Raw genomic sequence first — 28,000 nt, forward strand, 5'->3', positions numbered from 1 at the left:
TACTCAAGATCAAATGTTGATGTGGTACATATAAGTAAAATATCTGAGTGCGTACATCCAGGAAATTTATACAAGCCTTATGTCCAACCATACAAGTTATGTCATAGTGCTGCTTTACAAAAGTCAACTTTTTAGGAGCATTTTTCTGAACTCATCATTGGACTTCGGTTTCTGGTCTCCCCCTACTGCGTTTCCATCATCAGTTTTTGGATTATTCGTGCTGGTCCAACCAAGGGGCCTGACATTTCTTGGCACCGCAAATGTATTTTTCCCCTTGAGCTGAAAATTTTCATCTCCTTGCCTATTATTAGATGATTGTACCTGAGATCCCCTGCTCCCTTCAGAGATTTCGGTTGGACCTTTAGTATCAGATCTCCCAACTGTACCAGTTTGTGCATCAACATATCCTGACATTTTACTTACTGAAGTAAGTGAAAAGAGTAACAATAGAATGAAAAGTAGCCAAAAGTACTCCTTTTGGATATCCACAATCAATCCAAAATCATTGGTAAGCCCAAGACAGAGTTATACAACCAGAAACAAAAAAAAAGTTTTAATAAAAATTGTCTATATCTTATGACAAGCGACAAGGTGTTTTTTTTTTTTGGGGGGAGGGGGTTAACTCCTCTACACTGACCCTATATCCATAGATCTTATACTAGACAAATGACACGGCACAATACATACAATAAACAGTACACATACTTTTGAATTATTGATCCTAGATATCGAATATCGAATATGGTTATTACGAACAATCCTTCAGTCGTAAGTGCTATAATTATAGTAACAATATTTGAATCTTAAATTTAATTACTTTTTAAACTCAATTTTAGTTACACTAATTTTCAATCCTTTAGATTTTAACCCAATTTTCCACTCTAAATTTTATTGTTAAGTTCTCATTAGATTTGATAAGTAAATCCACAAGTACTATATCTTTTTTTTGATAAGTAAATCCACAAGCACTATATCGCCGGCAAAGAACATGCACTATGGAATGTACCCTTGTAAGTCTTATGTTATTTTATCTATAATTATTGCAAATAAATATGGGCTAAACATTGATCCTTAGTGCAATCCTACATTTATTGAAAACTCATTGATCTTCCCACACATAAAACAAACTCTAGATGAATATGTCGACATTCCATTGCATTCTATCTGGCTGTAAATATAATTTGAGTTACTTCCCTATGGGTGGTTAAGCGCACTCCAACATTTCACAGGTCCTACAGAAGCATACTACAGGGTGGTTAAGCACACTTCAACATTTCACAGGTCCTACAGAAGCATAGAGTAATGCAGAATCTTCTAAACTCACCTCAGGACGATGTTAATTATGTATTTGCCAAAGGATTATCGGTATAATTTTATGAAAATGTTCTTGGATATTAAGAACTTTAAAATCGGAAGTTGCTAGTGGTTAAGAAATTTATTAGTGAGGATTTCCATTATTGATCATCCCAAGATCTAGTATTGTTTTATATTGATCATGACTTACGCCATAAGGACGTTGACCGAAGAGGGTGTGATTGTGATGTCCCACATTGCTAGTGAGGAAGATGTTTTCCACACGCATAAGGGGAAATACCTTCTACTGGTGTAGACGTGTTTTTAAACCATGAGTGCCTGGGAGAAAATTTGCAGAGTGTGAAGCAGGTTGAAAGATGGTATTAGAGCTAATGCCCAACCAGAAATATGCGGATTTGAGCCATGCAGTTGGACCAGTGTCTTGAGTCGCACATGTGTGCGGGTGGTGGACACCTGTGGACTGGACTCCCACTGTGGCGACCTATGTGGGCTGGTGTGAGACACTGAGCGACCTACCACACTAGGCAAGCTACAGGTTACACAATTCCACATTTCTTAGGTAAGGTTAAGGTGAAGTGCTTATATATGCCAGTGCTATCTCCAAATGGTAGGAGACCTTTTGGGACCCAAGACCAAAACTGTCCGAGCTCAGGCCAAAGCGGACAATATCATACATGTTACACCCACATCATTTGGGAAGTCAAAAGTTGTTGAGATTGTAGGGGGGAGGAGGATTATACACCATACATCAATGACACATTTTAAATCTGTGAGGGGGAGCTAAAAACAAACAATATTATTGACCATGGTATGAGCCAATCCCCAGCCGAAATATAGGGGAGATTAGGATCACGCGGGCAAGGATGCTAGGTTCAAAGAGGGAGTGATTGTAACGTCTCAAATGGCATGACGGGAGTTGTTGTTGACACTCACAAAGGTGATAAGATCGTGAGTGCCAAGAGAGTGCAAAGCACACAATATCTTCTTAGTGTGAGGAGGGTTGTAACAGGACATATCAAGGAGACATTGATTTCTTTTTTAAGTATAGGTTGTAACCAATCAACTGGTATAAGCCCATCCTTAATCTTCTGGGAAAATTGCTTATTAAGTAATAACGATCCAAGTAACATCTAACTTTTGTAGCAAAGAACCTAGTCATATTGTGATTTCTAGATCAAGTAATTGATTACTCATTCATTAATATTGAAAAAAAATTTTGTCCACGTTCCAAAATTTTACGCAAGAGTTCTAGAATTATAATTTGTCAAATCTCATGACCTTACCACTGTATCCACACCAAGTGCTAGGAATACTTTTTCATTTTTTTTTTTTTTTTTTTTTTTTTTTTTTTTTTTTTTTTTTTTTTTGTTTCACCATGGAATGTAAATTGACATGAGGACAAGAGACAAATTTACAAAAAAAAAAATTCTTCAAATTTAATTATTTTAATAGCATTTCATTTATGCTTCGTTGGTTAGGAATGAAAAATTTTGGATGGAAGGGAGAGAAGAAGGGATGAATAAGACATCCCAAGTGAAGAGATTTGTGTTCTATTCTCTTTTTGTTCGATAATAAGCTCACAATTTACTGTGTTCATTAAGAGAAAGGAAGATAGAGTTTCATATTATTTTTACCATTATACCTGTCACTATCTATCATATTATAACTTATAGATGATAGTATTGTAATTTTAAACTTGTATAATTTAGGATAGTATTTAATTTAAAATTTCTATAATAATTCTTGTTTTCCCTCCTCTCTTCCAGCCATATTTGGATGGATGACTCACCCCTACTATTATCCTCTCTCCTTATCTGCTCTCTACCGAACGAATAAAAATTTTCCTTCTTATTTTTCTCCACACCTGTTCCTTCATACTGAACAGAGTATTAGTTTTGTTTTACTTTTCTAATAAGTGAACAACGAATATATAAGCGCATATCTCAATCTTACTGGCAAGATTTTTCACAATGACCTGATTGATTTGGCAAGAAAAAGAATGCATGCAATTCATAATGAACATGTCATAAACACCCCCAAAAGCATGCATTATTAGCATACCATGTTCTCTATTTTTGCCTTTCTTTGGATTTGACCGTGCAATGCTTAATTTCTTTCCAAGAAACATTTGCTTGTTCTTTGCAACAGCTGCAGCAAGGAGTGCATCATCAGAGAAATCCACATACGCCAATCCCTGCACAAAATGGGAATCAAGTATCAGAATTCATTTGAATGCATTAAATTACTTATTTGAAATTAACATGAACATAAACACTCCACAACCATTAGCGAACATTGTAACTATCCCTTCACTTGTTTATCCCGAGGATGAGTATTCCCTGCATAATTATATATGTACAGCCAATACCTAAACTTGGCACTTCCCTCTCTAAATTGAAACCACATGCAATTTTGGATATCACCCAGACATGGGTAACACTCTCAGCACTTTTGACCCCATTTCTTAATCGATTGGATGAATTAACTAAATCTAATACAACCGTCGATGCCAGCTTAAAAAGAAAGAAAAAGGAAAGGCAAGAAAATAAAATTTCAAGTTTTGATAGGAAACAAGCCCTGGATTTCATTGACCAGCATCCAACCGAAGTGATGTATCTCAACCATTGCAAAATAACAAATTACTTGTACAAGGCTCAAAGAGTATCACGTATACCAAAAATATTCCTATTTTACCACAAAAGGGATAAAACTTTCAGCTTAACATGAAGAACCCAAAAGCACGTCTAGAAAACCCTTGTATAGCATGCTTCATGGAGTAAGTACAACGGCAGCCACAAAAAGAAGAAAAATGTGAGATTGAGCTAAGCTTGAGGATATTGCATATATACTAAATTGCATGCGTGTTTTGGATGCTTCATATGCGGCTTAGAGGTGCAGCTTTGATGAAAAATTAATAATGGAACACCAAGTGACACATTTCACAGACCACGAATTATGAGTACACCCTTTCCACTCTGGGATTATGGAGGAATCGTACCATTTGGGCCATTCTTTTATCATGCTTTTTCCGAATCTAGCTGTGAAACAAAGAAGCATGGACACAACACATGGGTACAACATGATACAGACAGGACACATTGGCAAATTTCAAAAAAATAGGACACATACATGACAGATACGACAGAAAAATAATAATATTATATTATATTATATAAAAAATGATTGATTTTATCTAAATTATCATGGATGTAATCACTAATTTACAGCTTGATTTTGTTTTCTGAAACTTCATATTATTTTTCTTATAAAACCATAATATGTTTTAGAATTATATTGGAATATTTTTTAAAAATTAATTACAAATCGAACTCGCCATGTCGTGAAAGTATCCAAACGTGTCCCACCGTGTCCAACCAGCAATATATATATCATATATATCAAATTCGACGTCACTTCAGTTCTGGCCATCCGAACATGTCAGACATGGACACGACACCACTAGAGGAGAGACTGTGCTTCTTATCTGTGAAATCTACCCTTCAAAAGATAAGAGTAAAATTCTATTTCTGTACCAAAGGGAACAATAGGCTAAACCTGACTAAGAAGAATGTTTGGCCTTTGGCATAAATTAAGTAATACCTTAAGCCCCCAAGTCAATACAAATTTCCCCAATAAGTGAAATGGAATGTGCTTATTTATCACTAAATTTGCGTCACAATAAAAAAATAAACAGAATGAGAAGAAAATGAAGAAAGACATCTCCTGAACAATAAAATTATAGCCAACTGTAAAACTTACAATCTCTCAACTGACCAATAACCAACTTCAAAACAGGAAACCCAAATAACAGTAAACCGATGACCTTGATTTAAACTAATCAGTATCAATTAAAAACAAGAAAAGATGAATGAAAAGATACAAAAAAAATTACAAGTCAACCACTACAATACCACAAGAAGTATTAGACCACAATAGCATGGATAGTAGTTCCTGCACTAGTATGAACAGAGCTTAATAGTTTAACCTACTTGATATATTACATCAAATATGAAACATACAAATAAATAAGGTCTAGCAAATAAAATAATTGAAACAAAGCTGCAACGGGACTGACATGAACACTTCTCCTAGGATGAAAAACGTTCTTCACTAGAGTGAATCAACCTTCATCTTAATAAAAAATAAATAATTACTTATTTTCAAGGGGTATATTAAGGCCAAGAGATTGTAGACAGAAACAGTTCCTTTTAGAAGCTTCATATAAAGGAGCATTCCGCATGAATTGCATTATCAACATCAACTCACAGCATTGTGGTCTATGAACAACTATATGTTTGACATCCATAATATGGAACTACTAACTTGCACTCCCCAACTAATATGGAAATGCATCTTCTCATTTCACATTTGAAATGCATAAAACACGGGGATAAAAAGATAAAATAAGAGAGAGATACCCTTGATTTTCCAGTCTGCTTGTCATTTAATATTCGGATTGCAGTAACTCCACCAACATCACTGAAGAAACCACGTAAATCTTCATAATTTGCCTGTATACGATATCATTGCCCCAATAAGTTTTGATATACAAGCATATAACAGAAAAGAAATACCGGTTTTATTGTTTGAATATGTGCACGAGCACATGCCTATCTAAAAAGGAGAAGACGCAGTTGATAACTCGCCTGGAGGCTAAGATTTGATACAAAGGCAGTGCATTTGTCATTGTAGATTCGGGGCTTTTCAGGGGTAATATCTTTCATTTTCTCCTCATGTGCACTGCCTGGCTTGCCATCGTGGACTTTGACATCTTCCACTGTCTTTGCTTTAAATGAATTCCTTGTTTGAGAATTATCTTTTTCATACGCTTGTCTTGCATTTGGAGCTGTATCTTTCTTACGTTTTGCTGGAGGCTTCTCATCAGATATGTTTGAGGAGGCCTTTCTCTTTTCATGCAAATTTTTCTTAAAGGAATCATCTTTCTGATCTATCGATGTGCCAAGGATTTTGCTCTCCTGCTGTAATTTGAATAATTGTAACTCTTCCAGACGAGGAGTCACCTAGGAAGCAGGCAGAAAATTAAGCTTCATTCACCAGATTGGCAACTATCTTCTAATCTCTTTCCAGAGATGAAAACAAATTTTAAAAAGCAAAATTGGAAACAAGATAAAAAGTGAGTGAAGTCTCAAAATGAAGATTATGGATTGATATAATTCACGGGATACAGTATGACATCATTCAAGGGATAACATTGATATCACTTGAATCTCATTTTCTTCATACAAGAAAAACAAATTAAAAAAAAAGGTCCAAAAATAGAATATACAGTATAGTATGGCTTCTTTCCCCTAACTGGTGAATATCATATGGAAGGGGCCAAATAACTTGGTAGAATGGTCAATGGTATATAATCGTAAGGTCAAAATGCCCACCAAGGCGTCAATTTTAATATAAGCGGCCATTTGGGATGTCATTTTGCCAATGCTGCAGAGAGGCAAGCTGCTTCCTACTTAGTTTATGCAATTTATAAGATACACAAGGCCATAATTTCCTTTCATAACTATAAGGTGGCACAAAGTATGAATATCATGTTGCTCTCTCTTTTCATGATTTGTCGAGTCATGTTGTGGTATGCTCAATACTCTCTTGTTGTCTAGGAAGAAATGGTAAGGCAAACACTCCATATGCATTCTCTTTGTTAAATATGGAATATTTGGAAAGAAATAAAAAACACACCTTCAAGAATGTGGAAAATCCATCCCACAATAATAAGCATTTGATGTTGAACTATTCACAGTTTAGAATCTCTAAAAATTTCCAAATTCGAAACACCGTTTTGTTTTTCATATACCTGATATAAATTGTATAGAGGGCGTCTAGTCATAGATCTTGTAATCCCTGTGTGCATGAGCTGCACCTCTTTTTGGTGATAACAATATAAATTCTTATTCCCTAAAAAATATTAAAAAATAAAAAGACGAGAAAAATCTTACCTTACTACCTAAAGGCATACACTCTAAAGGCCTATTCTTTCTATGCTTGGCACTTATTTTCCTCTTCACAAATGCTGTTTCATAAAACTGAAAATTTAAAGAGTTGAATTCAAAGTGATAATTTAAAACCTAAGATTTATTTATATCTTTTTGAATTCAAGTGTAGTAAAGCAAGTGTCACTTAAAATTTTAACTCATTTTAAGTGGCTCTTACCTTTTTAATAAATTGTATTATCAATGGTACTTAATTGGAAAAACACTTCATTCATTCAGAATTAAGTGCCGACTTGAGTTATCAAACAGCCCCTTACTATCAAATCTTATAAAGAGGGGGGCCCAGGGGTTTGTTTCTTGTAGTTATACATATACAAGGAAATAATTATGAAGGAATTCCATTCCAACCATGACCCTCACCCACTAAATAACTACATACAGTTGCATCCAATAGGTGAGAGGAGCAAACCACACACAATTTTACAGACAATTAGTTTCCATAAGCATAATAAATAAATAACTAAAGAACTCTGTAAAACCTTTGAGCTGAAGAAAACTCTTTGTGAAGCATCTTAAAGCAACCAATCATGACAAAGTTTCATTTATATCTTCTATAATCAAGGCTTGGAGACTCAAACAATCGTAACAAATAAGGTCACACTTCCTTCCCTAATCAAGTTGGAAAATTTAACAGTTCAGTGTCGAAATTCAACGTCACCTTCAAATCGAAGATCTTGAATAGAGGAACAAATGATCATTCTTCTATGGAAGAATATCCCGAGACTGCACTCATTTTAAAAAAAAAAAAATAATTGTATTATATTCTCTGTGTCAAAAAATTCGTGTCCCTTTTCGGTATTCCAACTTTTAAGTGGAAATGCAGTCAATGCATTGTACCCTTTTAAAATAAAAAAACAACCCAATTAATGTTAAAAAATACACATTATCAGTTTGAATAACTTTTCAAACATTAAGGATATTTTGGAAAATATACCATATCTACACTGACTTTTCAAATGGGAACCAAACTTTGGGACAACAAAAAATGGAAAAAGTGGCAAGTATTTTGGGGTGGAGGGAGTATCAGTTATGTAACAACCCTCACCGACACAATATTGTCCGCTTTTGGCTCTCCCGGACAAGAGACTTCCTAGGAGGTTACCCATCCTGGTACTACTCCAGAGTAAGCACGCTTAACTTTGAAGTTCTGATGGGCTCATGGCCATCACGGCTTTAAAACGCGTTGTGTCATAGAAGGGTGTTGAACCAACTTAGCACTTCAAATTTCCCAAGCGATGTGGGATCATGATATCCTGTAGCCTGCTAGTGTGGTAGCTCGTCCAGTGTCTCGCACCCTCCCACATCACACCCACCCACAGAGGTCGTCACAATCACTCCCTGTAGGAGCCCAACGTCCTCGTTGGCCACACTTTCGGTTGGGCTTTGGCTCTGATACCATTTGTAACAACCCTCACCCTATCCACATACAACATTGTCCGCTTTTGACTCCCCAAACCAAATACTTCCTAGGGGGTCACCCATCCTGGTACCACTCCAACTTAAGCATGCTTAACTACGGAATTCTGATGGGTTCACGACCATCACGACTTTAAAACGCATTGTATCATAGAAGGGTGATGAACCTACATATTGCACTTTAAAACGCATTATATCATAGAAGGGTGATACCCTGTAGCTTGTCCAGTGTCTAACACCCGCCCACAGAAGTCATCATAATCTATCACGATCCAAAACTGAGGTTTAAACACAAAACAGCCTACTTTCCATCACTTCCTTTCGACATACAACCCACATCAGAATGTAGTCCCAATCACCCAAAATCCTTTACCACACATTATATATCATAGAATCTGGCTTCAATTACATTAAGATTGTCAAGTCAGCTCTTAACAAGCACTTCAGAAGATTACTAACATACAAAAATGGCGCGGTCCCTAAATAGAGCTAGTCAGCAACTCCCAAATCTCCAATTGATCTTTGGGTGCCAGAAAAATGATAGGGTGAGCTAATAGCCCAGTAGGAAAAACCATAACAGGAGCTTCAAAGAGGTTTAAAGGCACATGGAAGTGAGTTTACAAAAAATATAATCATTTGTATCACAAAAAGTATATATACAAGACATGGTTGTTTCTCAGCAAAATGGAACAAGAAACTCAAGAAAGGATGAACAACATCAGGATTTGAGTACCAATTTGAGTGAAACACATGTAGCAATTAAAACAGATAATTTCATGGCCAAACTAAGGAATTTAGGAAATAAAACCACTCCAAGCAACTCAAGGTATAGAGAACCCTACCCAAAGATGACAAAAATGAAGATGGGGATGAGGTGATGAAGTATTCTAACACCCAGCTCCTTTTTTCTTCTTCCTTTCCCTTCCTTCTTCTCTCTTTCTCACAATGAAACCTCACCGGACCTCTCTTTCTCCCTCTGTACTGTCTTCTTTTCTGTCTTGGTTCAAGTGTGCATGTAATAGAAGAGAAGGCAGCTGGCAGTAACAGGTGCAAGGTTACACGTCTCTCTTGGGTTGTGATATAAGACCAGGTATTAGGAAGACTCTTATGGCTTTGACACATGGCTGCCACCAAGACAGATTTCGGTTTAATTGCAACCTCTCCCCTACCAACTAAATAATCACACAAATGCCTCCAAATAAAATCCCATAATTTCAATAAATCATACTTTATACCCAATTTCACTATTCATGATTAAAGGTCACTAATCGTGATTAAAAGTCACTAAGTACAATTAAGAGCCACTAAGCACGTTTAAGAATCACTAAATACGACTAAAAGACCAAATTAAATCTTAGGATATGACAAGTTACCACTTTTTTTAAGACTAGAAATTTATGTCTGCAATCTGCATATATCACCCAGTAGAGCAAATACTATGTCACAATTGGTATAACTATTTTACAATTGGTATTTAACTATGTTGCAATTGGTATAACTTTCAAAAATGTTGATATATCACTAAATTATATAATAACACATCACTCGCTGGATTATATACGTCAATATATATTTCTTGTAGCAAAATGTTATTGGCATTTCATTTAACTTTCAATTAAGTACTCAAGGATGCATTATATATTTCTATATATCTGAAATCCTAGTAGATGTTGCAATGCAAAAATGTTGCCAAATAGTATCAGGACATAGAGCTAGATTGGTAAATGAAGGATGTAAATTAAACTGCAGCACGAAATAGTACCTTCAGTACAGCATGATCATAATCTTCCAGTGTACCAAATTCCCTCTCGAACCGTAACCAAGAATGGCATATGTCCTGAATGATTCTGTTTTTTAGGAAAGGAAGGTATCATCTAATCCAAAAAGTACTAAGAAGACTAGAAAATCAGTCAGCCTATTAATACAAGATCAACAGTTTTCTTTTATAAACAAACAAATACAGGGATAGGCAAACAACTCAGACAAAAAGGTTTAAATAATAATAATAAAAAATAAATAAAATAGCCCACCATTTTAAAATTAGAATAGCAGAATTGGAAATTAGAAAAAGGCAAAACATATTAATCCATTCCAAATTCCCCTTCATAGAAAATAATAAAAGAAATAATTTTATACTAAAACAGTGGACCTGGAAAAGACACCACATTCACCAAGTACACCACGAAAGGGTCAGATACACCAACCAAAATTGTCCGGTCTCGTCAATGAAACTTAGTCAAGGAACCCAAAATAATTTCAACCAAGAAATGAATGGAGGAAAGAGGGAAAATCACATTTATGCGCCTTAGTGACTCATTTCATTTGATGGCTTGTGTTTCTTGTCTAGATTTTTTAAAAAATTTATTTTTTATTTTAACCACAAAGAAAATAACTATACTATAACAGAGCCATATTTGATTATACATACTAAGAATGATATATTTAACAACATTGATAATTAGGTTATCATGCAGCGCTTTCAAAACACGAAAAACTTATCGAGTGTATGAATGATTGTGTTAATTAAATGTAAAAACTATCAATCCACCTTTAAATTAATGTATTCATTATTTTGGTTCAAGAAAATCTCATTATTGTTCATGGTTGCCCCACTAAAGAAATTCCTGGCTCTGCAACTACTCATGTTTACCCCCAAAGCCTTAAAAAATTGACTAATCGCACAAAATCCTAAATTTAAGAATTCAAGGTCTTGTCACCCATATTTTTGAGAAAATTTTCATTCAATTTTTATTTGTAACCACTTATGCATAATATTGAAAAGAAAAAAAAAACTTTCCTAACAATTGTTGAAACTGATTTGTCCTTTTTGACAACAAGAATTTAGGTTCAGCATCCATCCATTTAGAGTAGGTTTCAAGCTAGAGGGCAACCTCTTACAACTCCCGGAAGAGGGTCTCAAAAAAGAACAAGAGAGAGAAGAGTCTCAACTTTTTTCTCCAGAAAGTGTCTCAACTTCACTTATAACAGGCTTCAGTGAAGCAATCAGAGATTGAAAATAGCTCAGTTAAAGTCGTAAGAAAGTCTAGTATTAATCCAATCATGTCTAGATTTCTAAAAATCAGAAAAGCCTGAAGCTAGTTTATGGTCTCATTAAATACTGAAATTATACTGACAAAACTTGTTACAGCAGAAAAGGGGGCTGCCCTTCTACAATATAACTACCAATAACCCTGATTTTTCCTAGAATGACTTTTACAATTCCCACACCACATGGGAACATTTAACAACTACCAAAGCTATCACTTTGCTTGAAACCTCAATGAATATAAAACAACGATGAATTTTGACTTTGTTAAATAGCAAGACACTTTTCAAGGCGCCATTAGTTATTTGCATCAGGAGAAAGACCTAGAACTTCTATGATAAAGCCCCCACAGGATTTTGCAACATCTCAAAAATAAAATACAAATTATAACCAAGCTATTAACAGTAATTATAAAAAGAAATTGGTGAAATATGGTTCACTACAGTCAACAAGAAATATACCTCCGAGCCTGTCCCAGAAAATCGTTTACTGTAGCATCTTTTATAGAGGGATCTAGCCTCACTTATATGGCCCATTTCAATTTCCATTGCTACATACCCTTGCCAGGCTTCCAACATAGAGCCACTGCATAAGGAAAAAACAGCATGTTATACACAAGCCACGTGATTAAAAATGGAAGACACCGTGACACATTTTGCAAATGGCAAAAAGCAATGATCAAACCTATTTTTAAGTAAGCTCTCCCAAACTCCACGAGCTGCAGCTAAATTATTTCCCAGATTTGATTCCAAACGGGCCCAGTAAGTATGCATCCGTAACAAACTACTCATGTTCTTGAGGTGAGGTGATAGGTAATCAGATGCACGCTGGAACAAGTAAATTAAATAATACAAAGTTATAACATGTGTGAGAGTTCTCTAATACCAACAATAAACTAATGATAAGCAATCAATATAGAGATATCACAAGCAATAATAACGGGACCCAAAGAATATGAAATGGATGGAGGGGAGAACAAGGTAAATTCCAAGGATTTGAGGGAAGGCAGGAATGCAATGAGCTCAAGACCAAAGTCGTTAAAGGCGCGCTTAGGCTCCAAAAAAGCCCCAGGCTCGTCAAGGCTCAGCTAGAGCGCCTCAACCTACTACAGGCCAGGCCCCTTCAATCAGGCTCACATAAAGCCCTTGGGCTCACGCTTTTTAGTAGGCTCGAGGCTCAAAAGAGGCGCGCCTTGTATTTTTTAATCATTTATTCATATCAATTTATTTTTTACTTAATGAATACTAATTAAAAGATTCTACATCATTTATCGTATTGTTTAACCTTATGAAATATTTGACAAAATTCATAAATTTATGGTTCACTACTTAAATTAACTGCAATTGCTGCTGGATTATGAATATATATAATAATATATGTTGAAATATGAATTATTATATACACGCGCCTTGCTTCAATCAAGCTCGCGCCTTATACTGCACCTTGAGCTTAGGCTCCAGAAGGCCTTTGGCGCATTAGTGCGCCTTGAGCCTTTAACAACTATGCTCAAGACTACAATTTTTAAGGTATTGGATGCTGGTAGTAATGGTAAGGCCCTCTAAGCTTAATGTTCTGAAGTTCGCACTATTTAAAATATATTGTTGGTTGGTCAATGACCATTGGGTAATACTTCAAGGAGAATCATCTGCCAGTCTTCTAGATAGTGACTGTAGGACAATAACTCAAGGGATTCGAGGTTGATACTAATCAGCCTCCCTAGCTACTCTACATAGAGTAACTCGAGGGATTCGAGGTTGATACTAATCAGCCTCCCTAGCTACTCTACATAGAGTGTGCATGGTCATATTAATGAAGCTGGTTGAGCATTTATTGCTCTAGGTGGCAGTTGGGGTAGGCTAAAATTTTGTATCTATAGAGATCCCTGTCAGAGCACATAGGTTCCCCTCCCTAGGGTCAGGTCAAAAACTTAGTGTTTGGACGAACTCTAGTTCCCATCCTCCATTCCAAATCCCTTCTGAATATCATATGGGGAGGTTAATAAACCATGCCTAGATTTATTAGTCATTTGAGTATTATTGGCTTGAGGATCCAAGGAGTTGTGGGCGAGGCTCCTTGAGCTTTGAGTACTTCGATGTTTATTTGTGGGATAATAACTCTAACACTAAGTATAACTGTAAGGAAGAATTCTTCGAGGGGTCAGAGGTTTATCCAAGAGGAAGAGCTCCTCGAGGTTCTAGAAGTTAGAGGTTTATCTGTAGGGAATAACTCCTTGTTCCTTAACTCGAGGTTTATTTATTTGGAAGAGCTCCTCAAGATTTGCAATTTTCGAGGTTTAACTGTGGGGAAGAACTCCTCGTTCCTTCATCTGTAGGGAAGAACTCCAAGCTTCGTGGTTCTTTTCAAGTTTTATCTTTTGAACTTGAAGTTCATCTGAGGGGAAAAACTCTTCGAGTTTCATATGCCTTCGAGGTTTATCTATGGGGAAGAACTCCTCGATGACGTGATAATTTTGACTTTTCGATCTTTATCTGTTTGCCATGTTGGTAGTGTTGTATGTGCAACATTGGTGGCACATGGGGGACACCTACAACACAAATAACTACTTGCTTGTCCCAATATGCATGAAAATTACAGGTGTCATCCTTCTAGTTTTTGAATATGAACAGCTTCATGATTTGAATATACACAAATCTTCAAGGCTTTCTATGAATAACCAGATAGCTGTTGCGTAAACATACATATCAGTTAATACATATCAAAGACCAAAGTTCAAGGTCCGCCAGTACCGAATGGATTTTTCCCGAATCGCGTAGTTATTGAACAATTTGAAATTAAACTAAGTGCCTGAGACTAATACACCGCTTTGAAGTAACTAAACTTTTTGAGAATTGAGAGTGAACTTTCAGGTTCAGAACATGGATATTCTACTTGTATATGATATCAAAGTAAAGGAAACAAGACATTTGAGTCATTTGACACTCGCGGCTACTGTGTACCATAGTAAAGAGCTACCAAGGTTTAGTACAACTACTTCACTTTGACAAGAATAAATGAAATATATAATATATTTTGTTTTATAAGAAAAGCATATTTCAGGTATTAAATGTCAGCAGAAACCTAAACACCACAAAACTTGAGATGATCCCTTGCAAAGCTAGACAACCAAAACAACTTGCCTAGTGCCCAGAATGTCCAGATTAGCAACACAGCACCATAGGTTACCATACTGCATAATAAAGGAAGCCACTGAAGTGGCCAAAAATGTTTGGTGCAGACGTTGTCAAGTTTTTTCATTCATATGTGACACACATATAAAGGTTTGATACAAACTCAATTTTTAAACAAGTTATGTAATATTAGAATTTTCCAACTCAAAGAGAAGCCAAAAGAAACATAAAATTTTACCTTCCATTAGACATGTTTAGTATATTAGACTGTTAGTAATTACCATACACTAAACTACTAATAATGTAATTAATAATAACTGATTATTACTTAATCAATTTATATTGAAAAATAATTACTGATATGTTACCCATGTTAAATGAACTTCTAATTTCAACAAAGTTAACGAAAAAAACATTAAAACCCCACAATTTTACAAGATTTCGAAGTTAAAACATGAATGTCGGGACATTTGGCTGAGAGTTGGGCAATGTAGACAAAAATTCACGGTCACGGCAGGCACAAACATTATGTACCCCAGTTAGACCTCCACGTCCGTTACCATTATAGCAGCCATTACCATTACCCCCAAAACCTGTTTTCATATTAAACTCAAATGTCATACCAGATCCTCAGTTTCAACAATGCTCGATGATAGAAGATCTACAAAGATTACGAGTGTGCAAGAGCAATATGGTTATTGTTATTGTTGTTGTCGTTGTTGTATACTTCACCCGTTTGCCATGATTTGACTAATGCTAATTCAACACCATACAATTTTTGCAATTGGCATACCAAGTATAGCCAATTGCCAAATACACTATCCAACAAGAAAACTATCATAACCCCTGACGAAGGTACAGATGAAGCAAAAAGACGAGACAAATTGGAAAATGACACCGAAGACGAAAAATCAACCATATTATAATTGATGAGTAAGTAACATGCCTACTTGACAAACTGTGAAATCTACGTAACAGGGAAAGGATACAAGTTCTGCAACCAGCGAATACACTGTCAAGTAGAATATAAAACAAACCTGGAATGTGTCCCTTATTATTGAATAATCCAAGGCATCCTCTAGTTCACCAGATGACGAGATTCTCCGCCTTAAGCTATCAACTCTAGTGAGGAATATATCAAGGTACTGAAATGAAGAGTTCAAGTGTCTTTAACAACAACAATTTTGATGAAGGTCATGTTAACAAATTCCAGAAGATAAAGAACTTGAATAAAATTTTACAATAGAAACACGTGATGTATGCACCACCAATCTCCCTAGATGTGTCTGAAACAAGACAATAGAGGAAATGGATCTCACCAACAAAGCTCACAAATAAAAGACCAGTTGTGCAATAAGAGAGGGTATCCAGAAATTTGGAACATGGACTGCCAAGTGATGCCAGATCTGGCAACAAATTGGGAAATATTTAGGTCACACAGAAAGTTGGACCTAGCTGAAACATTCATACTCAAAGAACACTGTAAGCTAGATAGTATACGAGCACATATAAAACCAGTGGATTAAATGGCAATACAAGAGGTGGCCTTGATTTAATGGAGATGCTTCCCCTGTCCATATGTACAATAGCGTGTCACAGCAAATGAGAATCAAGACTGCGACTCCTTCCAATGTGGAATCATTTAAGAATGCATTAGATAAAAGCATTTCATGCAAAGGCATTTTACATTTTATTGCTTCTATTCTTTGTGCAAAGTTTCTTTCACAATCTATTCTTCTTTTTAGTTGAAACCTTGGGAAAGTGTCTCAACAGAAGAAGGAAAATTTTTGCGAAATAGAATTGAACCAACAGAGTAACAATTACCACCCTACCATATCCAAAGGAAAATGATTAAAAGGAAATTTGACAAAGAAAAAGTGAGAGATGAAAGAAAGAAATTAATTTTCCATGAAAGATCAGGCCTGTGCAAAAACTCCAAGACGATACAATTATGGCAAAAAGACCAAATTCATTGTTGGCTTATTATACATCAATTTATGAGCCAATGGAGTCACCAACTCCTTGACCAATTTGAGGAGAGTTCTGCATAATAGAACTCTACCCTATCACATAAGGGGAGTCCCCTCCACAGATTTTGTGCATAGAAGCCCAGACCCCTGATCGGTATGACCTGAACACAACCCAGAGTTTAGACTACAGATTCTAAAAAGAGAGCCCATTTAACTAAATAAAGCCATTTCTTCAGATACAAATGCAGCAATATAAGAAGAATGACACTTAAGAAAACAATAAGGACAGAGGCCAAGGTTTTAAGCCTTCATGCACCGGAAAAATAACAGAACCACATTTCTACTTTCACACCACCAAAATTCAACACATTTAAAAACCTTTTACATATAAGGTTTAAAATTTGAACTTCCCTAAACTTCTGCATATCAAGTTCGCTTTTGATATTAAATAAAGTTCAATCCAATGTCAAAGTTTTAAAACCTATAATACAGCTTCCCAAGTGAAATCCCAAAAGTTCCGTTATACCCTTTTTTAATAAATTAGTCATCAAGTAAAATGATTGTTTTTTTCGAAGGACAAATATAATTACACAAACCACCAACAAAAAACAAATGGAAGAGTAATTGCTTCATGCCATATAAAATTACTGATTCAAAAAGATAAAACATTAAATATTATTCTATTTTTACTTTAACACCAAATAAATACCCTAGTACTTTCTCACTCTGACATTCTACCCAGGTAAATTGATAATAATAAAAGAAAGAAAAAATAACCGTAAGCTTTTTCACAGAGGCCTTTCAACATTCACAGTTCGTCCAGAAATTACAAGCATTCATGTAAACTTAATGAAATGTTGCCAGGATTCAGGAATCTCGTGGGACTTGAGTAACAACCAAGGAGATTATTGGAATATGAACCATGCTAAATAATCTGGAACAATTGAACTTAACTGGCATTAGTAAGCCTTCATATAAGTGATCTGTCCTTTCTATACTATTTATATAATTACAAAGTTGCACGTATATTAACAACAGTGAGAAACTAGCGAACTTCAGAATCATAGAACTTTCTAGCAATATTCCATGAGCTTGGAAGATGGGAAGGTCCAAACTTTAAGTGAAAATAATGGAGCTTCTATGAAAGCTTGTTCGTTCAGTTCATTGATGATTGTAGGTGTTAATAGAATCCTGTTGCAACATTCACTAACCTTTGACAAAAGCTCACCCACTCTTAAGGAAGCCTGATCCGACCTCCAGTAGATTAAGGTGAGTGCCGAAACTAATGGTTAATTACTTACTAAAATGCATCATAATTTTAAATTTTTATTTCTTTCATACCGTAAGAGGAGCAGTAACTCACACTACAATGAATAGTAACTTGCTCTCTTATGTTCCGTGAAGGTAGGTGAAATTTGACTGAGGCTCCCTGGAATCCAATAACTTCAACAAACTTCTATGAGTGCTAGTGACTTCTAACAAGGTTCATTAATGCAGTGAATGTTTCATCAAACTTCAACAAAGACCACTGAGGATCCAACAAGACTACTGACTCCCTGAAACTCAGATGCACGTTGACAAGATTCCATGAAAACCAAAGAGGCTCCACTGGGTTTCCATGAACTTTGGCAACATCTGAACGCTAGTGAGAAATTGAGAATCAAAGTTCTTTTATTTATTCTTTGACATTGGATTAATTCAAAGGAAATGCGGTATATAATATTCCATCATGCAACAATTTATTTCAATCAATTCATATTTTCATAGTTACAAAAGCTCCATATAATGCTACATAACAATATCAGCAAGTTCTGAACCCATTAAGGAGCATTATAGAAGTCGTGTTGAAATACAAGGTGTAATGACCATTTTGGCACTGTAACAGCCATGCGATGAACCGCAACAGATCTAAGAGACGTGAACTATTTTTATTCTCGTGGCACATTTGAGAAATCACTGAACGCATCTTTTATTGCTCTCATTCCCAAGAATGGCGGTGCCTCTGATATTAAGGACTTTCGGCCAATTAGCTTAATAGGATGTTTGTATAAGCTCATTGCCAAGGTTCTTGTCTCCAGGATGAGTAATGTTTTGGATGGTCTTATTTCAGAATCACATAATACTTTTGTTGGTGGACGGCAGATTTTGGATTCTGTTCTTATCGCAAGGGAATGTGTTGACTCTAGATTGAAAAGTGGGGTTCCTTTATGTAAGCTTGATATTGAGAAAGCCTATGATCACGTTAATTGGAAGTTTGTTATGTATATACTTTGGGGGATGGGGTTTCGAGACAGGTGGATAAAATGGATTGAAACTTGTATCTCGTTCGTTATGTTCTCTGTGCTCGTGAATGGTTCCCTGCGGGTTTTTTTGCTAGCTCGCGTGGTCTGAGACAAGGAGACCCATTATTGTCTTTTCTTTTCCTTATTGTCATAGAGGGACTGAGCAGATTAATGAGAAAAGCGGAAGATTTGGGTTACATCAGGGGGTTCAGAGTTGGCAGAGATGTTGAACATTAGATGCATATCTCCCATTTGTTGTTCGCGGATGACACTTTGGTTTTTTTGTGATGCCGAAGTCTCTCAACTCAGATATTTGAGGCGCATTCTTGCTTGCTTCCAAGCGGTTTTTGGACTAAAGATTAATGTTGGAAAGAGTGTGCTTGTTCCAGTGGGGGATGTTCCAGATATTTCTTCCTTAGCTGCTGCTGTCCAGATATTTTAACATTGGACAACTTGAGAAAGAAAGGCAACATCATTGTCAATTGGTGTTGTTTATGTAAAGCAGATGGTGAATCCGTGGATCATATTCTTTTGCACTGTCCTATGGCGTACGATTGTTGGAGTTTTACTTTTAGCATGTTTGGCGTTTATTGGGTAATGCCTAAGCACTCCTCACAATTGATCAACGCATGGAGATGATGTCCTGTTAAAGAACATGATCGTGATTATTGGAGGATTGTTCCACATTGTGTTTGGTGGTGTCTATGGCGTGAGAGGAATGACATAAACTTTGATGGAAAAGAATAGTCTTCAGCAAATGTGAAATTTTATATTCTTCGTTCTCTGTTCTGTTATGTAAGAGCAAGCGAATGCTCCTCGATTGATGATTTCTTTGATCTTTTGGATGCTATTGGTCCTTAGGTCTTTTTTCTTCTTGTATTAGGGACGCGTTCCCCTTTTGAAGGCTTTTCTAATATACTTTTTACTTATAAAAAAAAAAAAGGTTTGGAGCATAACAAATCTCACTCATGAAGCAAATGGTATTGTAAAGTGCTCTAAATATGATTGATTTCTTACAACCAATAACTTTCTACCACACACATAAAAAAACAAAGGGAACACTCAAAGATTTAAAGTTAAATGCGATGCAATCAAGCAGATAGGCAAAAGTGCTTGTACCTCGTCAAAGCTTGAAAAAGTGCACAGCAGGGACTTCTCAAAAACCTGAATGAAATGAGAAATTAAATTGCATGACTTCAGTCGAACAACAAGAAAGAGAAAACCCCAAACCTCAACACATTTGCAAGCATGTCAATCAATATGACAGATAGGACCATGCACATATTTTTATGCATATGACAAAGCAAATCACTTTTATGTTGCATTCATGTATAAATGCATGAGATTATATAAATGCATGAAAGTATATAAATGCATATCAAACTAGTTAGGCTACGGCTTAGGTAGAGCAGAATTGCAGAACAGGATGTAGCCAACCCCAAATAGTTAGGAAAAGGCTTTGTTGAGCTGAGCTGAGTATATTTCCATCCGATGTGTCCACCAGTATTTCTGCTAGTCATCTCTATATATAAATGAAGTATACACTCATCTATAGGATATATAAACATTGAATACATGCTAGCCTATGATGCCATGTAGATTGATTGGAGTGTACGTGTATATTTCCGTAAATTATATGTGTATAAATATGATATACCATAACACTGCGGTACCTAGGATCCAAGCTCGCAAATCTCTAGCTTCATAGTTCATATTTGTGACAAAACCACTCACAAGGCGAAAGTCGAGCCCGTGAACTAGAGGATAAGCACAACATTCATCTTCTGTATTTACAAGTCACCAGAGTGTTTATCCACCAAAAGTTTTATACCACCCTTTAGAAAGGGGGAAGAACAAAAGACAAACATGGAAATACCCTAATAAATTGACATAACAAGAAAAATGAGATAACACTTTTAAAAAGGTAATGGATAATGTGGGGTCCAAGGTGTAACACAAGAACGGACACTGAAAGAACCATAGAAACACATATTCCAGCAAAAGACACTAAATGATTAGATACTGATTAAATGATAAAAATCAAGAGAAAGGAGGAGGGAATTTATAACTTAAGGGATGTAAAATGGCAGGGACAAATGCCATCAGGAAGAGCAGAGGCAAGGTCTCTAACAATTCTTTTTTTTTCTTTTTTTTTTTATAAGAAAAGATTGTAAAAAAAGAGGTGTCTAACAATTCTTAGTTTGATCAGATATAAGAAGGTCTGAGATAACTTTAAGCAGTTGACAGAACAATAAACCAAGTATGAGGTTGCAAATATATAACCTTTGGGAACTCTGAAATGTCAGAACATGAGACCATTCATTTTTATACACCTCTACTATTAGATCCTCTAAAACTCCCAAATGAACCAACTGGCAGAAGAAAATGAAGGTAACAGAAGCAAATTTACTAGATTTCCCACATACCAGACACTTTCCTGTAACATCAAAGCCAACTATTAGAATGTTGGAGCAAAGGGGAAGAAAGGAGGGAGGTAATATATGTGTGTGTGTGTGTGTTTATGTGTGTGTGTATAGAGAGAGAGAGAGAGAGAGAGAAACATCCCCGAAAGTTGCTAAAATTACCTATATTCTCTGAAAAATCAAAACACAAAAAAGTAACAGTAGGATGTCCAGAAAATAATTCACGTATATATTTCGTACAACATAATTAATTAGGTAAAAAAACTCTACGTCGTTATAAAAAATGAAAAAATAAAAAAAGGACGAGCCTCTTGAGGCTCGCTTCACTTGAGCAGTTACACCAACAGAAAGACCCCAAGTAGAATAACAAGTCCTAACAGTTAGCATGTTAATACATGTCTATTTAAGTCATACTCTTAAAGCTGCTTACATAGGTTATAGGCATCTTATTTTTCACACGCTATACTGATATCTAAGACCTGTATCTGCCTCAGCACCAGAAAAACTGGATTTTTTTTCATCAGTGAAGTAACAAAATCATCATCAACTGAGCAAACTGGAATGGTCAAATAACTACTAAAATACAGAGTCGAATGAAGTTTCAGAATCTCAGATGAAGTTGGACCACAAACTGTTATCTTTTTCAGGACAATCAGATTGAACTTCACTAGGAAATTAGGAATTCTAAAGAATAGGTAAGACATGGAACATACAGCAGATGTCTCTTTCTCAGAAGCATGGCCGCGTTCAAGCAAAAGAAGGTAACGAACCCAAAGTTCACCAACCCAGGGACAGTTCTTTGTGGCCCTGGAATAAACATCCTTTACAACACTGGCGGCCTGAAACGAAGAAGACAGAAAATTAACTCAAAACTGAAAACTTCTACAACCAAAAGACAAGACGGATCCAAGGAGAACCTTCAAGGTTTTGTCCAGGTAGCGAGTGTAATCAAGCCACAGATCACTGGATATGGGAAACTCAGTTATGGCACGTTCATACAGGATTTGAACACGAGCTGGATCACCTAAAGACTGCTCAAATTTCAAGTAGGTCTGCAACAACATGATATGTTTTCAGAAATTAAATTTAATACCAAAAACATGAAATTCATAATTGCAATTTGCTATCACCTAAAAAAGAAAAAAATGGAACAAAGTAATGTTCAACAGGGGAAAAAAAGCAGAGACCTAGTCTTTTTCAGGATCATAAAATAATAAAGTCAAAAGCATTTGTAAGATGCCAATATTTCACACATACATACACAAACACACACACAAAAAAAAAAAAAAAAAAAAAGAAGAGCAAAAAGAAAAAGAAAATAGCATAATATATATGTTGGTAACCAATTGCAAAGGAACATGGCGAAAGTACAACAATGTTTGGAAGTACATAGCCTTAGGAAATAATTGCCAAGGATTGGATATGTGGATGTTTTCCAGTTGCCTCGTCAGATAAAAATTCCCAGCATCCAGATAATTTCTTCTTCCCCCCCGCTCTCTCTCTCTGGTCTGGCAAATGTATTTAGATTTTTTTCACAAACATACAATTTGCTTATTACTTCAACAGTGAAGCATAGATTTGTACCTTAACAATTGTTTTACTAAATCTAATAAATGTTATATTTTTCCCTGTATTTTCTCATTTCAAAGTATTTTCAGTAATTATCTTAAACATTAGTTATTCCAGCATATTGTGCATTTCTTCAACTAAAGTCAGAGAACTATGGACGCATGGAGCTGCTTAGTTAAAGCATTCCTTTTCAAAAGACTAGTTCAAAATGTCATAAAATGTTACCATGAATTGTGTAAGTCTATCCAAGTGAGGTATATCCTGCAAAGAAATCTGTTCTTCAAGACGAACACGAGCATTCAGCATATCCGTAGCCTTTTTGTAAGCAGAGGAAACATGAGAAGAAATTCCATCTAGGTCGCTAGAGTTGACATCAAAAGCATTCCCTTGTTCAGCTTCCCAAGCCTTGTAGGCGAGAAGTGTTGGCCTTAGGTCACCAAGGGGTACAGACAACTGACGGTGGAATATATTTCGAATGCGCTGGACCTGCTTTTCCCTTGCCTTCAAAACCAAATGTAACATTCTTAATATAATATCAGAAAAACAAAATTCCATATGCCTTCTACAGGAATAACAATCAAAAGTAAGGAGAAAGTATAGTGATCACAACAACAATTAAAACACCATGCATTCAACATAACCTGTGATTTTATGTTTCATCCAGAATCCAGCAAACGATAACATATACAACAAACGCTTGTGCACTTATTTAAGGGCATCTTAAAAGACAGAATTAACAGCCTTGAAGAATCAAATCGAAAGTGAGAAAGGAGGTTGTATCTATAGAGATTGACTGTTAAAGGAGAGCGTGTCTATTGAGAATGACTTTTTTTTGTTCATTTCCCCAAGTTGCATTAAACAATTTTTGAAACAAGCAACATTCTCTGTGGAATTCATCTTCCAAAGGGAACATAGAGAAATGGGAGATATCATATGTAGCATAAATGTTGGAGCTTCTTTAATGTAACAAGCTCAAGAAATAGTTCAAAACGTATTCCCACTGGCAACCTTTTACATTACATCAATTACAACATTAAATTGAATACACATTCATATAATTGTATATTTAATATCCCTGTACCTTTTTCAAATTGTTAAGGGAATAAATGAAAAACAAACACACACGTACGTAAACAAATGAGGTCAGATAGGAAAGACACAAAATTAAAGACAGAGATTACTTCTTAACTAAATTCTGACCTCAGTGTCATTCCCATCCATCATGTGGAGGATAACTTGCTCGAATTCCCTGTATGCTTCCCATATTTTGCTGCCTTCAGAAAGATGCAAACCAGCAGCAGTGAGAGCATGCTCAAATAGGTTTCTTGCCTTCAAAATCCCAGCAGGTGAACATTCACATACTGATGGATCATATTTTTGAATAAATTTTAAGTAGTCACACCACAAAGGGACTGACTGCAAAAAGAAAAACCGTGGTCAATTTTTTTTTAATAAAAAAATTCTAAAAGAATAAATTAATCATCATTTGCAGATGTAAGGTTTATGCTACCAACCATCCATATTTTGGAAAATTGCAAATGCGAATACCAGAATTTCGATCTTAATAAAAGTTAACATGAAAAAATTAGATGGAAGTCTAAATTAAATTCTTCCTTTTCCTAAGATGGAACTTGATTTTTCATATGGCCATAGAACTGCAAATTGTCGTACTTTTCCCCAGTTTTTCAAATGAAGGTGATAGCTCTGTTTTAAACTTGTGAGAAGACTCAATTAAAAAGTCCTCTGAGATATCTGATCTTATGCCAGGGCACTAATCGTGCAGCTTCCTAGATGAGGACCTATTGGTTATATAGTCACAGATCTTGCAAATGAAGCTGAAGATTTTCCAGCCAATGAAAGAGCTCCATTATTAGAGAGAGTTTCAGAAACTCGTATTCCATTTAGAACGTTTAAATTCCTTCCTTTGTACATTTTTTTTCTTTCTTTTATCTATAAAGATCACATCTCTCACTTTATTTTGCTTCTAACCATTTCAATGACATAACATGAGATGTCAAAAAAAATGCATGAGAACTATTGTCTACTGTATTTCTTTTTGTACGTAATTGTAACTTCTACTTCTAGTACTAAACACGGAAAAGGAAAAAAAAATGGAAGTCCAAGCCAAGAATCAGAACCAACCAGATAATCAAACACGCCTCGCTCATAAAGTTTCTCAACCGTAGTGAAAGCCTCTGGTCTGCAAAACAGGAGTCGAGAGAAATATAAGTATGAATACTCCAAGACAAACACTGAACAGTTTAATAAAATTCCCCCCTAAATCATGCACAAAAAAACAATAGAACATGATTAATGTGAGACTTACAAAGTTCATCAAATTTCTAAGGAAGTGATTTGTATTCTATTATGACACAAGGTTATTTCAATGAATAAATATGGATGAACTTTGAGAATAATCATTAACCCAAAAAACTAGATTCGAATTTATTCTAAAAAATAAATAAATAAAATAAAATAAACTTCTGATGCAACTAAATGATCAGGACCTCAGGGTCCAGAACAATCTAGCCATTTGCAAAAAAAAATTAGGGACATGAATATAAGAATAAGAGATATGCATTCTCTGCAAAACTAATTGTTTGTCAATGAATTGTGAATAAAACAATAAATTAATAAATTTATTGTTCCAACAAAAGAATAAATCAATGAATCGTGAATGCATAAATAGATCAAGAGTACCACTTAGCTCTGTCAGTTGAGTTGAGTAATGCTCCAGTGGAGTCATTAGAATTTAGATCTTCTAGACACCATAGATATACTTTCCTTCATGAGTAAACCAGTTCAATGAACTATAAAACAAAACTCAGTAACTTATAGTGCACATCCCAGAATGAAAAACTGGAGCACGCCAAACTTCTGATGTTCAATTGTGTCAAAAGGAAAAATATATGAGTTGAATTGGATCCTTCATCCTTTAAAGGTCAATTAGATTTATTTAAAAAAACAAAATAAGGGGTCAAAAATCCCATCACCACGTGTTTGATCCACTAAACAGTTAAAATAAAATGTTCAACATTAGATAAAAGCATATGAAGAACGAAAGTAATTTATATCAAAAGCAGTTACCTGGTTAGAAGCAAGGCACCACCTATAAGCAGTTAATAAAGATTTCCCCCCACCCCCAATCTTGACTCGTAAGGGAGATGAAAGTTCCTTGTATCTCGTGTTTTTACCATTTCTTATGTATAGCAAGAGATATAGAATGTTTCAATATTTGAACTTAAAATCTTTAAATAATTTTATGATTTTTATCTAAAGTCCAATTTTGGATTCATGCAATCAACATTGTGCAACACCCAATCTGGTGGGAGAAAAGGAAAACTAGAAGAATAATAAGGTAGGAGGGATGGAATAAGTACCCCATCAGAAAGGATACAATCTTCCCCTCTATCTGATTGATTGGTCAATAAGGGGAAATGAAAAGAAATAGGTGTTACTTTATCACCATTATACCCTCCATGTAATAAAAGGGTGAATGGAAATAAAGTATGATAAAAGGTCTCCCCCCACCCCCTATCTTTTCTCTCCCTCTCTTCCCTTTAGGGCAGAAAGAAAAATGATCAGCTCAGGAGGATGTGTACACCAAGTATCAAGAAGGCAAGCCAACTAACAAGGCAGATTCTTTATTATTAACTTACTTATTTATAATTCCATCGTGCCCCGATATACTTTTATAATCTCACGCTACAGAAGTAGAGCTCAACCGTTCAATTTCTAGTCTTGACTATTTTACACCAGCTAGAGCTATTTAGGCATCCCGTCCAGACATATTTTTCAAAAAAAATGCATTAATCATTTCCAATGGAATTTCTCCATCGTTCTATCATTTTACGACTTGCATTGTCCCATTGTCCCACGAAATCTAAAGAAATGCAAGCAGTCACAAAAGATTAAAAAATGACAACAATCCTGACAACCATTTCCCCAAATTTACCAAGGTATTCTTCCAATAAAGAAACCAATAACTTAATAAAACTTAATAAGGTAATGAAAAAAACATAATATGACTCATGCATATGCATATATTTACATGTAGTGAATTGACTGCAACAAATAAAAAGAAAAGCAATAATATACAACGCCATTCACAAAAAAAATAATAATTATTATTATTATTAAATAAATATATACCCAGAGCATAGAGAAGTTTCATCTTTAGCCCACTCTTGCCACATAGTTGGGGTTAATGGAAACAATGCACTCATGGCCTCCCTCGCTTGTCGAAGCTTCTCAATCTCACCCTGTTTCCTCAGAGCCCTGATATACTAAACAAGGACAACAAAATGTGTAAGAAAGGTATCAACAAAAAAGAACACCAGCTTAAGAGAAATAATAATGAGAAAACACATTTGATATAAAATATATATGTATATATGAAGATAGAGATCGAATTAGAAGAGATACTTGAACATGTGCGTCGTAGTTGGCGTGGTTATTGGAGAGTTCCGTTTCTAGGGTTTCGATTTGAAGATTCTGTTCGGCGTCGGAGTCCGAGTTGTCAGAGTCCGAATCAGAATCGGAAGATTTTTGAAGGTTTTGAGTCTCTGATACAGCTTGGGCTTCCACTCCGTCGGTCGCTTCATCGGAAGGTTGTGGATGCGATGAATTTAGGGTTTCTTCCATTTCGCTTGAAAATGTGCTTTTGCGAAATCGTTCGACCAGTGAGTCAGTGACAGAGCAAGTAGTCCCCTCTCTCTCTCTCTTCTCTCCCTGTGACTGTCTGAAAATGATGGGCTTTATTTATACGCAATGGATCCTTTGCCTGGAAGATAGGGCTGTGGGCTAATTAATAAAGCCCGATCTGCTTTGTTTACACGCAGTCG

General features: G+C 35.6%; 1 protein-coding gene across 1 annotated transcript; it reads right to left on the reverse strand.

Annotated features, from left to right (window-relative positions):
* Positions 1 to 27,985, reverse strand: LOC132294468 (uncharacterized). Its single transcript, XM_059792339.1, has 16 exons — positions 27,582 to 27,985; positions 27,309 to 27,442; positions 25,299 to 25,356; positions 24,357 to 24,572; positions 23,382 to 23,657; positions 22,505 to 22,639; positions 22,301 to 22,426; positions 20,284 to 20,328; positions 15,950 to 16,057; positions 12,469 to 12,611; positions 12,246 to 12,369; positions 10,501 to 10,575; positions 5,961 to 6,335; positions 5,733 to 5,825; positions 3,376 to 3,508; positions 1 to 407 (listed from the first exon to the last, which is right to left on the reverse strand). Exons 1-16 carry the CDS (start codon positions 27,798 to 27,800, stop codon positions 124 to 126), a joined length of 2,544 nt encoding a protein of 847 aa, XP_059648322.1. The 5' UTR covers positions 27,801 to 27,985; the 3' UTR covers positions 1 to 123.
* Positions 27,986 to 28,000: the final 15 nt, after the last annotated feature.

This window comes from Cornus florida, unplaced genomic scaffold (assembly GCF_030987335.1).
Source record: "Cornus florida cultivar Cherokee Brave unplaced genomic scaffold, ASM3098733v1 CherokeeBrave_3.0.0_Hap2_Chr02, whole genome shotgun sequence".
Taxonomy (NCBI): Eukaryota; Viridiplantae; Streptophyta; class Magnoliopsida; order Cornales; family Cornaceae; genus Cornus; species Cornus florida.

What these genes read in the sequence shown, in the direction of transcription:
- LOC132294468 (XM_059792339.1), bottom strand. Translation starts at nt 27,800, where the DNA reads ATGGAAGAAACCCTAAATTCATCGCATCCACAACCTTCCGATGAAGCG. An exon ending in AGCAGACTGGAAAATCAAGG is followed by an intron (nt 3,509 to 5,732) that starts GTATCTCTCTCT and finishes CATTTTGTGCAG; the next exon opens with GGATTGGCGTATGTGGATTT. An exon ending in AGGCAAAAATAGAGAACATG is followed by an intron (nt 408 to 3,375) that starts GTATGCTAATAA and finishes GTAAAATGTCAG; the next exon opens with GATATGTTGATGCACAAACT.